Source organism: Oryctolagus cuniculus, chromosome 7 (assembly GCF_051225735.1).
Source record: "Oryctolagus cuniculus isolate XC-2025 breed Fujian yellow rabbit chromosome 7, ASM5122573v1, whole genome shotgun sequence".
Classification (NCBI taxonomy): domain Eukaryota; kingdom Metazoa; phylum Chordata; class Mammalia; order Lagomorpha; family Leporidae; genus Oryctolagus; species Oryctolagus cuniculus.
In genome coordinates this window covers 119659087-119672844 of record NC_142873.1, presented here as the reverse complement: position 1 = coordinate 119672844, position 13758 = coordinate 119659087, and the positions used below count along the sequence as shown (strand labels likewise).

Sequence of the window (13758 nt, the reverse complement as noted above, 5' to 3'; positions counted from 1 at the left end):
CTTCAAGTCTTGGCTGCTCCACTTCCAATCCAACTTACTGCTAATGTACCTGGAAAAGCAGAAGATGGTCCAAGTGCTTGGGCCCCTGCACCCACATGAGACCCAGAAGAAGCTCCTGGCTCCTGGCTCCTGGCTTTGGGATTTACTCAGCTCCACCCATTGTGGCCATATGGGGAATGAACCAGCAGATGGAAGATCTCTCCCTCTCTCTGTAACTCTGCTTTTCAAGTAAATAAATAAATAATTAAAAAATACTTAAAAAAATGCATGCCCTTAGAAAAATATAGGTCCTCTGAGGCACAGCCACAATTTTAATTGATAAGGGTAGGAAGAAAAGAGTTCTACAGAAGGACAGGAGAGTAACACCCTTGTGAATGATATGTGGAAAGAATGTAATAGCAACCAACAGACCCCCAGGTGTGCTGTGGATGTTCATGATTTATGATCACCAGGGTCTGGGGGACGTATATTTCCATATATGGAAATCAGAAATAAGGGGAGAAAATTTGTCACAGAATCAAAGTTATATAATTAAAACAAAACTCATCACAGCAAAGATGTATCTAAAAGAAAGAGAAAGATCAAGAATCATCTGAAAAGGCAGAAAGCATTTCCAGGTCTACAAGATGTAACCATAACCACCATGAGAGGCACTGTAAGTGTGACCACCACCTGAAGAGGGGGTCTCTTCCCTGAGTCAAGACAGGAGACAGGAACTTGCCATCCAAGAAGATGTCAGATAACAGAGTTTGCACATGCTGGCTCAAAAACATGAGCCACATGGTCCCACAGCTGTGTGTCTTCCTAGTGTCAAGGAAGGCAGTAGAGTATCAGCTTCTGGTAAGAAGCACATAACTATAATTGCAGGCTAACTAATGGGACTTCAGAGCAAACACTTTTCAGTCAGACTAACTTAGACTAACTTAGAGTCCATGTCCCAGTTCTACTACTCGCTGGTGTAATTATAAACTCTTCCTTGTAGTTCTCCCATCTGGCAAATGAAGATAGGTAACAGATTTCTGTGAAGACTAAATGAACCAATTTACACAAAATACTTAAACAGTGCCCAATGGTAAGTTTGGGGACAGAATCCAGGTTGCAGTGAATTCAGGCAAATTACAGTGGAAGCCCTACCACCCCCCATAAGTCTTTCCTGGCAATAGCCAGACCAAAGTCTATGTGTGTCTTCTCCCCCACCCCACAAGGGGCATCTTAGGAATAAGGAGAAAAAATAGGGATAGAAGAAAGGGAATAAAATGGCACAGGTTTGGGAGGTGGTTAACAAAGATGTTTTACTATATGTTTGTTGCCATAAGAGTTGGGACTACAAGAAGCAGCTCAACAAAGTAATAGATAAAAACAATCCTACATTAAGATACATATAATTTCAGTTTTATCAGGAATAATAAAGTGACTGAAATATGGACACTAGGGAACATATTAAATAAATGTAACAAGATAATTTTACCAATACATTCATATCATAAACAAAGGAATTCTGCAGAAATTTACCTATTCTCTGTAACTTCCACAATTCAAAGTTCTCCTAATCCAGTCCAACTGTATCCATTTGGTTTAATTTCCTAAAGTAAGCCTTTTAACTTCCCTAACAGCTTATTCTTTCTTGTCTGTACCTTGGAAAACTGTCCACCTTCCTCTTTGCTAATCTGAACCTCACTACTCATTCTTCAAAGTTCAGGTCAAGACCGCCATTATTTAAAACTTTATTTAATGGGGTCAGCGCCGTGGCTCACTTGGCTAATCCTCCGCCCTTAATTTAATTCTGGAATCCCATATGGGCGCCAGGTTCTAGTCTTGGTTGCTCCTCTTCCAGTCCAGCTCTCTGCTGTGGCCTGGGAAGGCAGTGGAGGATGGCTCAAGTGCTTGGGCACCTGCACCGCATGGGAGACCAGGAAGAAGCACCTGGCTCCTAGCTTTGGATCGGCATAGCTCCGGCTGTAGCGGCCATTTGGAGGGGTGAACCAATGGAAGGAAGACCTTTCTCTCTGTCTCTCCCTCTCACTGTCTATAACTCTACCTGTCAAAAAAAAACAAAAAAACAAACAAACAAACAAACAAAAAACTTCATTTAAAAACATTATTTAAAACAGCACCCATATGAGATGCTGGCACTGCAGTTGGCAGTAGTTTTAGACACTATGCCACAGCACCCCGGATCCCTTGATGCTTCTAAACCAGCAAATACCCCTTACATTTGTGGCCACTAATTTCAGATTTTAAGTGGTTCTACAAGTCTTCTCTCCAAAATACCATCTCAGAAATGGATACCACCAGGTTCCTTCAGTCTTGGAGAACCAAGACATTACATCAACTCTGGCAGCCAGCATCACAAAAAAATGTGACCAGAGATTCTTGTACTGCAAACCTGCTAATTTTCACATGTGCCAATCCAACCAAATTAGAATCCTCAAATCCTCTCTTATTCTACTGGCAGAAAGGCCTTGTTTTTCTAGTTAAGTAAATAAGGCATTTAAAAGTCAGTGTCTGAGTGGCCCAAGGGCCAGAATTAAACTTACCTCAGAGGGAACATACTGCTCCACAGCTGTGGCAACAGTTGCACAGCAGATCCAGAGCAGTACCATCACCGAGAGGACAAGAGTTGTGGTTAAAATCCACCCGGAGTTACTGGGAAAAAAAAAAATCAAGACAGTGGCTCAAAATTTCATAATGTAAAAACTAGGAGGCTCTTAATTTAACTAAAGACAATCAATGTTACCTACTTAGTCTAATAACACAATTAAAAAATTCTGTACTACCTTTAAAACTATTTAAAAACATTCTTATAGAAGGAAATATTATGATAACAGCTACTATATTAGGGTGTTATGATTCTTTTTTTTTTTTTTTTTTGGTCAGGCAGAGTGGACAGTGAGAAAGTGAGAGAGAGAGAGAGAGAGAGAGAGAGAAAGAGAAAGGTCTTCCTTTTGCTGTTGGTTCACCCTCCAATGGCCGCCGTGGCCAGTGCACCTCGCTGATCTGATGGCAGGAGCCAGGTACTTATCCTGGTCTCCCATGGGGTGCAGGACCCAAGCACTTGGGCCATCCTCCACTGCACTCCCTGGCCACAGCAGAGAGCTGGCCTGGAAGAGGGGCAACCGGGACAGAATCCGGCGCCCCGACCGGGACTAGAACCCGGTGTGCCAGCGCTGCAAGGCGGAGGATTAGCCTAGTGAGCCGCGGTGCTGGCCAGGGTGCTATGATTCTTTCCTCTATTTCCAAAGTTTCTGTAACATGGCTATGGCTATATCTTTTTATTTTTTTAAGATTTATTTTTCATCCACTGGTTCACTCCCCAAATAACCACAATAGCTAGGCTGAAGCCAGGAGCTTTTTCCAGGTCTCCCATGTGGATGCAGGGGCCTAATCACTTGAGCTGTCTTGCACTGCTTTCCTAGGTGCATTAGCAGTGATTTACTAGAACCGGCGCTCACATGGGATGCTGGGGTTGCAGGTGGTGGCTTAACCCGCTGACCCCAGCTATGTCATTTTTAAAATAATAGAATCAGACATACTGATTTTCTGCTAAATATATAAAATTAAACTAAACTATTGTCAAGAGTATTTCTAATTACTAAATGAGATAAGGCAAATAAAAGTGTTCCGTAAATTGAACTGTTATACAAAATGTCACATATTGGGGCCGGCGCTGTGGTGCAGTGGGTAAAGCTGCCGCCTGCAGTGCCGGCATCCCATATGGGCACCAGTTCAAGACCCAGCTGCTCCACTTCCGATCCAGCTCTCTGCTATGGCCTGGGAAAGCAGTAGAAGATAGCCCAAGTCCTTGGACCCCTGCACCTGTGTGGGAGACCCAGAAGAAGCTCCTGGCTTCGGATCGGCGCAGCTCTGGCCATTGCGGCCAACTGGAGAGTGAACCTGCAGATGGAAGACCTCTCTCTCTCTCTCTCTCTGTGTAACTATGACTTTCAAATAAATAAATAAAATCTTAAAAAAAAGTCACATATTATCTTCCACTTTAAGAAAAAATCAATATTACAATAAAACACTTTTAAAAAAACTCAATATTTCAACAAGTTAAGGTATGGAATAAAGTATGAAATGACCATTTGTTTTATAAAGTTTTTTGTAACAGGATTCTAGAAGCAAAATTTCCTAGAACATCTCAAGTGTTTAATTTGCTACAATTTAATTAAACTTCAATTTTAAAAAGCACATCTATTATGAGTCATTCTGTAACCACTGCAGCATATCTCAGTAAAGATAGTTGCGTTTTCCTTTTGATTAAAATATCTTAAGTTAGAAGGCCAAGGAAGAGTCAGTACCTGGAGGTTTTTTTTCATAATTGACCTATTAAGATTCAAGGAACAGGAAATTCAAGTTTGTTTTTTTTTTTAATATCTAGCAGTCTCTGAAAAGCTGTGTAACACAGGTAAGTCCCTAATTTTCAGATCCCCACTCATCAAACTCGGCCCAATAAAAGGTTCACACTCACAAGAAGCCATTCCTTTGGTTTGCAAACACATGGATGTGCTGGGGATATAGTATGCAGTTACTGTTTGCCTCCCAGCAAAGGGTGGATACTGGAGACACAGTGCACTGAACATGATGGTTTGCTTTATGTATTCCAATTCATAAAGGTAATACACTAAAAACTACTTTGAAGAAAAAATACCCACTTTGCTATATATGTTCCAGCCTCAACATGGATACTAAGCAATTTACCTAGCATGAAATGAGGAGGATATATTTGATCTCTGGATTGCTGTAGCAACTAAGTTAAGCCTGAAAACTGGAGCTCATTTTAGAGTCCCCCTTCTTCAACCTTCACAATTAAACAATGACTAGATCCTATCAGTTCTCAACCTCCTGCTTTAACTCTTGTTCTTCTTCACTGCCCTCGATCCGGTCTCTTGATTTCTGGCTTGAGTGATCAAAGCTCTCCAACCTAGTCTTCAATCTACCCTTCACATAGAGGCCTCTTCTTGACACACCTGATTACTTTCCTGCTTCTCACTGGTTCCTGTCTATCTGCTTTGGACAAATTTCTGACTCTCCTGACCCTTCATACCATACCATAGCGATACACCTCATACATTCAGCCAGGCAGTATGTCTAAAATAAAAGTTTAAGGACTTCAGTTACAGTTAGCAAAAATCTCTACTCATCATTTAAGACTGATTTCTACCTCTTCCATAAATCTTTCCCTTGAAACCTCTAGTAGACTTAGGTATGCTCTCCATGTACTCTGTATCTAAGACATGTGTTGTATGTCTGTGTAACAATCATCATTATGATGCTCATTATTTTCGTGTCTGGCTAAACATGAGAACACCACAGAGGCAGAGACTGATCAGCTCTCCTAGTTCTCAAATTCAAAGTACAGTGCCTGGCACAAGACTGTCCAAAAAGAAATGACCAGTGAAAAAAGTGAGTGTGACCACAATTTTCGAAGGTGTCTCCATAACAGCTATGTGGTACAATGAAAAGAGGCACTGCAGAAAGAGTCCAAAGACAAGATTTCACTAAATGGCTGGCTAATCTTGTATGTAATAATGGAAAAATCATGACCCTTTAAGAAATAGACAGCCATGGAAGAACAGCATGCATATACAAGATGTAAAATTAGAAAAGCTGGGTTAGAACTGAAAAAGATGGTGTAACTTTGGAGATACTCGATTCACCTTTCTCATCCACCTACTTATCACAATGCAATGTTCTAAGAGTAAAATGAGATCACTAACTGGAAAAAGCATTTAAAAAAAGAATATATTTAAATATAGGACATCATTAAAACAATTCATGCTTATGCACAGAAACATCTAAAGAACATCTCTAGTTATAAAATCAGTTGTTTTCTACTCTAACACTTAACATTATTTATTTATTTTTTAAGATTTATTTATTTATTTGTTCAGAGCTACACAGAGAAAGAGAGGCAAAGAGAGAGACGTCTTTCATCCGCTGCCTCACTCTCCAATTGGCTGCAACAGCTAGAGCTGTGCCAATCCAAAGCCAGGAGCTTCTTCTGGGTCTCCCACGTGGATGCAGGGGCCCAAGGACTTGGGCCATCTTCTACTGTTTCCCCAGGCCACAGCAGAGAGCTGGATCAGAAGTGGAGCAGCTGGGACCCATTTAGGCTGTCAGCACTATAGGCAGCAGCTTTACCTGCTAAGCCACAGTGCTGGCCCCGACGACATTTTTTTTTTTTTAAAGATTTATTTATTTATTTGAAAGTCAGAGTTACACAAGGAGAGGAGAGGAGAGAGGAGGGGAGGGGAAGGGAGGGGAGGGGATGGCGGAGAGGAGAGGAGGGGAGGGGATGGGAGAGGGGAAGGGGAGAGGAGAGAGGAGAGGCGGAGAGGCAGAGAGAGAGAAAGTCTTCCATTCCACTGGTTCACTCCCCAATTGGCCGCAACGGCCGGAGCTGCGCTGATCCGAAGTCAGGAGCCAGGAGCTTCTTCCAGGTCTCCCATGCAGGTGCAGGGGCCCAAAGACTTGGGCCATCCTCCACTGCCTTCCCAGGTCACAGCAGAGAGCTGGATTGGAAGTGGAGCAGCTGGGTCTTGAACCCACGCCCATATGGGATGCTGGTGCTTCAGGCCAGGGCATTAACCCACTGCGCTACAGTGCCAGCTCCTGACATTATTTTTTAAAATGTTAGATTTAGAAGAACAACACTAAAATACATTGAAGCCAGTGGTATGGTGCAGTGGGTTAAACTGCACCTTGAAATGTTGGCATCCCATATCCATATCCTGAGTGCTGGTTTGAGTCCTGGCTGCTCTGCTTCTGACACAGCCACCCATATGGGAGACCATGATGGAGTTCTTGGCTCCCTGTTCTAGCTGGGAACTCAACCTAAGTCTCCCACATGCGTGGCAGGAATCCAATTACTTGAGCCATCACTGCTGTCTCCTGGAGTCTGCATTAGCAGGAAACTAGAATTAGGAGCAGAGCCAGGTGCTGAACCCAGATACTGTATGTCTGCCCCTTTTTCCACTTTTGAGCTGCTAATATAATTTTAAGATAATAAAAATGAATGTACCTCTGTGACACAGATTTTATCTCCTATATATTTATAAAGGAATACATACAGAGAGAGGCATCTGAAAAAGCCATCGCTTTCTCCATCTTCAAGATAGTTTCTGTGTGCTTCTGAACTTCTCATCTGCAGATCTGCTGAAATAATGAGGTGAAAGTTTTATAATATCCTAAAAGCTAGTCTCATATGATTACTTCTAGATCTATATAATCTCAAGATAGCCAACTGTCTTTGTATGTACAACATGACACATCTTATAATGTACCTAAGTGCTCTGGCACATCAAAAACCAAATGGATATTTTACCACATAATGGAGTTCCTGTATTATTTTCAAATTTTTATCAATATGATACCTTCTGTTTAATTATATTTGGTCTTGAGCAACAAAACCTGGTGAATTTAATCTAATTAAAGTTGGCCTTATGTGCCATTATCATTCGCCCACAAAAGCAATCAGGTTAATTCAATCAACATAAAAAATAAGCCATGAGTTAGTGAATTTTAAAGGCTAAGTTCTGTTTTAGTTTCGTATTTTATATTCCTATGAATTAAAATTCACTTCTGGCATGGAAATTAAAATAGAATAGGAAGTCATACTTCTCAGGAGTTTCACTGTTTAACATATTGGGAGAAACTAGAATATTTCATTACACTCAAGGCATCCCATGAAGCAAACTAAGTGTTTTCTGAATGCTGGTTTTCAAAGTGTGGTCCCCCAATCAGCAGCATCAGCAAAATGTGGGATTTGTTAGAAATGCAAATTTTCAGATCTGCTCCCAGACCCAGGAAATTAGAAACCCTGGAGGTGGGCCCCAGCACTGTGTGTTTCAACAAGCTCTTCAGAGTCTGAAGCACATGAAAGCTTGAGAGCACTGTTTTAGAAATGATCTGTTCACCTTCTATCACAAGTTATCTTTCACTTCCTATTGCTGTAAAGACACACACACAGCCAACTCTACCACAACAGATTTCACTACTCATGTTTTAATGCAAGCTATTTCAAATAAAACTTACAGGACATTTTGCTTAGAGATGATTCTCTCAAATCTGTACGCTCCTGCTCCAACTGTGGTGCATACTGAATTTCTGGCTTAGACTAAAATGATAATGAAAGCAATTAAGTCATTTGTACTTCTTTAGCTTTTTATAGTAAAAAGTTCTACAACATATCATCTATGTAAACATTTAAAATGAAGTAAGAGTAAAACAGTAGGGTATACAAAATAAAACACATTAACCACAATATATTTTAACAGCCTTTCCTAAACATTAGCTCCAGTGCCTGGCAAAGAAACAGATTTCTGGCATCAACTATTTAGTCAGTGTAATTTTCTGAACAACATTAAAAAAGAGAGAAAAAGAAACACTGTAACAAAATATTACATTAAATACTATATCTTGCAAAAGTAAGTTCTAATTCTAGTTGATCAGGAATAATTTAGCATACTAATAATAATTTGCTTAACACATATTATCTCTTTTTCATCTAATTCTTCTCTAAGTATGAACAATTCATAAATTATAGCCAAACACTCCAAACTTTCACTCTCCTATACAAGTCTGATCCCCTGGAATGGAAGTTTGTCCATCCCACTCACACTAAATTTGAGAAAAATTTCAGAAAGAAACAAAGTAATCTCACCTCTAATGAGAAATGAATGAGAGTTCTACTCTTGAGATTCAACTTAAGTAACATAAGTAGCTATAGGACACAGTACTTGCTTATGAATTTAAACAGAAATTTTCTGTGTTTTACTGATTACTAAACTAAGCACAAGGGACTCCAGGCTCAGGATAGTACTAAAAATCATATAACAAACCATCACCCAATTAGCAATAATTTATTATATCAAGAGGCATGCCTTACTTATTACCAGAAAGGAATATAATGCAACATAATTTGTGTATAACTGGCAAAACTGAGGAATTACAAAGAAAGTAGCTGGGGCCAGCGCTGTGGCACAGTAGGTTAATCCTCTGCCTGCAGTGCTAGCATCCCATATAGGCGCTGGTTCTAGTTGTCCCAGCTGCTCCTCTTCCAATCCAGCTCTCTGCTATGGTCTGGGAAGGCAGTAAAGGATGGCCCAAGTGCTTGGTCCCCTGTACCGTGTGGGAGATCCAGAAGAGGCTCCTGGCTTTGGATCAGCGCAGCTCCGGCTGTTGTGACCATTTAGGGAGTAGAACCAGCAGAAGGAAGACCTTTCTGTCTGTCTCTACCTCTCACTGTCTATAGCTCTGCCTCTCAAATAAATAAATAAAATCTTTAAAAAAAAAAAAAAAAAGGAAAGTAGCATGATAGGATGGTATGTGGGTCTTGGAGTTAAAATTCCCTGAGTTTAAAACCTAGCTCTGTTACTTACTAGCAGTGTGACCTTAAACAAGTTAAGATTCTCAGTTTACTGTCAATAATATAGGGATAATATCAACTGATAAGTTTGAAGATTTGAGATAATATAGTTGGAGCTCTATATCCATAGTTCCACATCTACAGATTCAACCAACCATGGACAGAAAACATTCTAGAAAAAAACTGTGCCTGTACTCAACATGTACAGACTTTTTTCTTGTCATTATTCCCTAAACAATACAACTATTTACATAGTGTTTACATTGTATTAGGTATCAAAAGTTATTTAGAGATGATTTAAAGTACAGTTATGTGCTGCATAACAATGCTTCAGTCAAGGACAGATGGCATATAAGATTACAGTCCTTAGTTATGTCATAGCTGTCTTAGTTTGTCTAAGTACCTTCTATGATGTTCACACAACAATGAAATTGTATGTCGATGCATTTCTAGAACCAGTTCCTGTCTATGCTGTCTAGCAATGACTGACTGTATACCTGAGGTTATATGCATACACTATGCAATTTTATATAAAGGACGTTAGCATCCTCAGATTTTATTATAGGCAGGGGTTCCTGGAACCAATCCCCCATATATACCCAAGGATAACTACATACATAAGATGCTTTCTACAACAAAGCCTTCAAGTATTAGCGGCTATTATTATCACATCATATGGTAAATTCAATGAGTTCTTTTATAAGACTTAACTCAAAAAAGCACCATGAAACTAAATATTGTCATATTGCTTTTCTCTAATATCCCTATATTTGACTATTTATGTTCACATTAATTCTTATCTTCTGTATCTAAAAACTTTATTTCATCAATTTAACCACTACTCAATTTAAGACTCAGATAAGAACTAGGCTTCCATTGAGCAGAGGGAAGTCTAATCATATGTTCTGACACCCAATGTTTTCATGAAGGCCAAATAAATAATTATTATTTGATAACAAATATTTATAAATGACCGAGTACACAGTCCTATAGCAAAATACTGTTTATGACATATCTATCTGCTGCTGTATTTAGAAGAATCTGTGAAGCATGGTTGTTACCTGGAAAATAACTATTTTTCCATCATCAGCTTGAAGATAAAAAGTCCAGGAAGAGGTTATGAAGCTCTGTGCAGAGTCCATCATGTCACTCCAGAATGACCTCACTAGAGTTAGGGGGAATAGTAGATGCATTTTTGGCATCAGGGACATAAGCTTAAAAAAAAAAATTAAATCATGAGAAATACAATTTTAATATATGTACATTCGAGATAATTGAGTTTCAACAAATCCTTATTGGGACAGCATATAAACAATTAAATGACTCTACCAAAATCATTAGCATTAGAGTAAACTCTTAGTTATCCATGTAACCTATATAACTATGGTAAAGCTTCAAATCCAGGCTACTTCAATTTGCCACCAAAAATACATATGCACATCTTTGTATGTACATAAAATATCTCTGTATATGAGTGGAGGAAAACTGAGTGGCTAAGAGACACAGGGGTAGAAGACTTTCCCCAAATACTTGTACCTTCTGAGTTTTATGCCATGTGAGTATATTTCCTATGCAAAAATTTTAAAAGTTTTTGCATTATATTTGTAGGATACAGTATGAGAGGGTAGGGAGTTCTAAGATGACACTGGAGAGGAATTGGGAGTGATAATGTGATAAGCAGTTTAGACTTAAACTTTTTTTTTTTTTTTTTTTTTTTTTTTTGACAGGCAGAGTGGACAGTGAGAGAGAGAGACAGAGAGAAAGGTCTTCCTTTGCCGTTGGTTCACCCTCCAATGGCCGCCGCGGCCGGCGCGCTGCGGCCGGCACACCGCGCTGATCCGATGGCAGGAGCCAGGAGCCAGGTGCTTTTCCTGGTCTCCCATGGGGTGCAGGGCCCAAGCACCTGGGCCATCCTCCACTGCACTCCCTGGCCACAGCAGAGGGCTGGCCTGGAAGAGGGGCAACCGGGACAGAATCCGGTGCCCCAGCCGGGACTAGAACCCGGTGTGCCGGCGCCGCTAGGCGGAGGATTAGCCTAGTGAGCCACGGCGCCGGCCTAGACTTAAACTTTTAAGTAACTGGGAGCTTTACAACTATCCAAGATAGGAGGATGACATGATATTTGGAAGAAAAAACTAAGTCTGGGCCCAGAATAAAGTATGGACTAGAGAGGGATAAGTGGTAAAACAGCTTGGAAGCTAATTTATTAAAAATGTCAGAAATGATGATGATTTAAGGCAATGATAGCTGGGATGAAAATAAAGGGCTCTGAAATATCAATTTCTCTGAATCTCAGGTTTACATAAAATGGTGATAATATTTTCACTGGACTGTTGAGAGGAAACAAAATAAGATTGTGGATGTGTATATAATTTTCAACAGTGAAGCACTATACAAAAGTAATTATTCAATTGACTTTCCTATTTGCAAACATAATTTTGTTTGCTGTAAACCAAATATAAAATATACTGCCAGTGGGTGATAAACATTTCAAGCAATAAAAGTCAGTGCCATCCAAACAGGCAATTTTGAAAGATAGTATTGTTTCGTACTTGTTCTTGTCTCAATTCAGCAAATGGCAGCTGGTTCTGGCAACCAAGATGGCAAGCATATTGTTCATCAGATTGGGAATATGCTTCTGTACATGCTGTAAAAGAAAAACAGTCAAATTACAAAGAAGGAGAGAGAAAAAAAGGTAAGAATAAAAAAGGGACTTGGCATTTTATAAAGAAATTTACTATACTAAAAAAAGCATTTCATCAATATGAATTTCTGTATTTGGCAACAGTAGGAAATGCATTGTGTTAATAAAACCCCATATTATCTCCCTTTCACAAGTCAAATCTTTCAAGTATTAATTTATTTATTACACAAGATCATACTCATATAAAGTGATTTTCACACCTAAGGTTTGCGTAGTAGAAAAGCAATGAACTAGCAATCCTGAAGATGCCATTCAAAGTTTTTGCTTTATCATCTGATGGCTATATTTGAGACCGAGGCAGAAATGTATACCGTCTGACTATTGATCTCTATATGTCTAAAATGGAAATTAGACTACCCACTATATAGGGTTGAATGAAATAACATATAGTAGTGATTTATACAGATATTTGATGTGACTGTTAAGAATTGGATCACTTAATTGAAAAGCAAGGGTATTCACACAGCAAGGGAAAAATAAAGCAATCTGTCTGACATCCTAAATTCTAACAGCAGGTGCCTCAAAGTTGAAATGGGTCCCTATGGACACAGTCTCTTCATTTAGTTCATTAAAGTGACTTTCTTTTTATATAACATTTCACCACGGTAACAATTTTATTTTTCTTCTCAACTCAGTCAGATTTTAATCTACTTCTCAGAGGTGCCAGATAATAAACTGAACAGCACTGTTCACATTTAAAGACGGGCAGTTAGAAGACTGAACCATAAAAGAAGGTTATATAAGACTAGATGTAAGTCATGACACAGGGACAAGGGAAAAGATACCTCATGCTACAATGAATAAACTGTAATGAATGGAGAAAATACCAGTATAATTTTAACAAAGTTAAATGTGCATTGTGTCCTGATTACAGGCTTTTGTTTTTTCAATAAACCCATCTCTTTCAGCAAAGGTAAGAATAGTGGTTTAACAGACAAAGCCTCTGGTTACTTCTTTTATTGGCATGATCAACAAAGAATAATACACTATTAAATACTGAGTCAAAGGCTTGATTCAGTAAAAACCTTGGAGCTAAGTCAGCCAAGAGTTGATTGAAAGGCTTAGGAAAATTATACTATCTATGAAAAGGTAGTGATGAATTATGAGTAGTAATTACTACCCTGTTTTTCAATACAGAATGCTTGGCTAAACAAAGTTGTCCTATCCATAGTACAAAATAAACACTGTCTGAACAAACAGATGAAATTTAAAGTCCATGAAATTTGTAGCAGCAGCTACTAAAACTAAATTCATAATAATTACAATGTTGGATAAGCAGTTTAAATAGTATGTTTGTTGTTTTCTAAGGAAAATAGACAAAAAGCTTAACACAACTCAAAGAAAACCCCAGTGTCATAAACAGATAATGTCATCAGCACAGCATCTTACCAGATTCACATTCCAATTTGGTCCGGTTTAAATCAATTCCATCATCCACAAACTGACAAATTGAAAACAGCCTGCAACCTCTCTGACACGCATACAACTCCTCTTCCTAGGAAGGCCAAGAACAGGGAAGATCATCAAAACACATTATTTTTCCCCCACGGGAAAAACAGTTAAAAAGAAAGCAAAGTTAGTATGTTTATTTTAGACTGATAATTTTACAGCTGAAAGAAAAGAATTAGAGAGTCAGGTCACACCCCAAACCTTTGCCATATAAATAAGTTTTAGATCCTTATTT

The 13758-nt window shown here is 39.1% G+C and overlaps 1 protein-coding gene across 6 annotated transcripts in view; it reads right to left on the bottom strand.

Moving 5' to 3' along the window:
* Nucleotides 1–13758, bottom strand: part of TMEM59 (transmembrane protein 59) — a 28007-nt gene that overhangs the window by 7888 nt on the left and 6361 nt on the right. For 2 of the 6 annotated variants that reach the window (XM_008265217.5, XM_089300580.1), the window contains exons 2-7: nt 13464–13569; nt 11923–12017; nt 10432–10584; nt 8038–8119; nt 7074–7158; nt 2538–2646 (exon numbers count right to left, since the gene is read on the bottom strand). In XM_008265217.5, the coding sequence (XP_008263439.4) occupies nt 2538–2646; nt 7074–7158; nt 8038–8119; nt 10432–10584; nt 11923–12017; nt 13464–13569 (630 nt within the window). The remainder of the gene's footprint in view (nt 1–2537; nt 2647–7073; nt 7159–8037; nt 8120–10431; nt 10585–11922; nt 12018–13463; nt 13570–13758) is intronic. The other 4 variants (XM_002715081.6, XM_089300581.1, XM_089300578.1 and 1 more) reach the window with 3 other exon arrangements.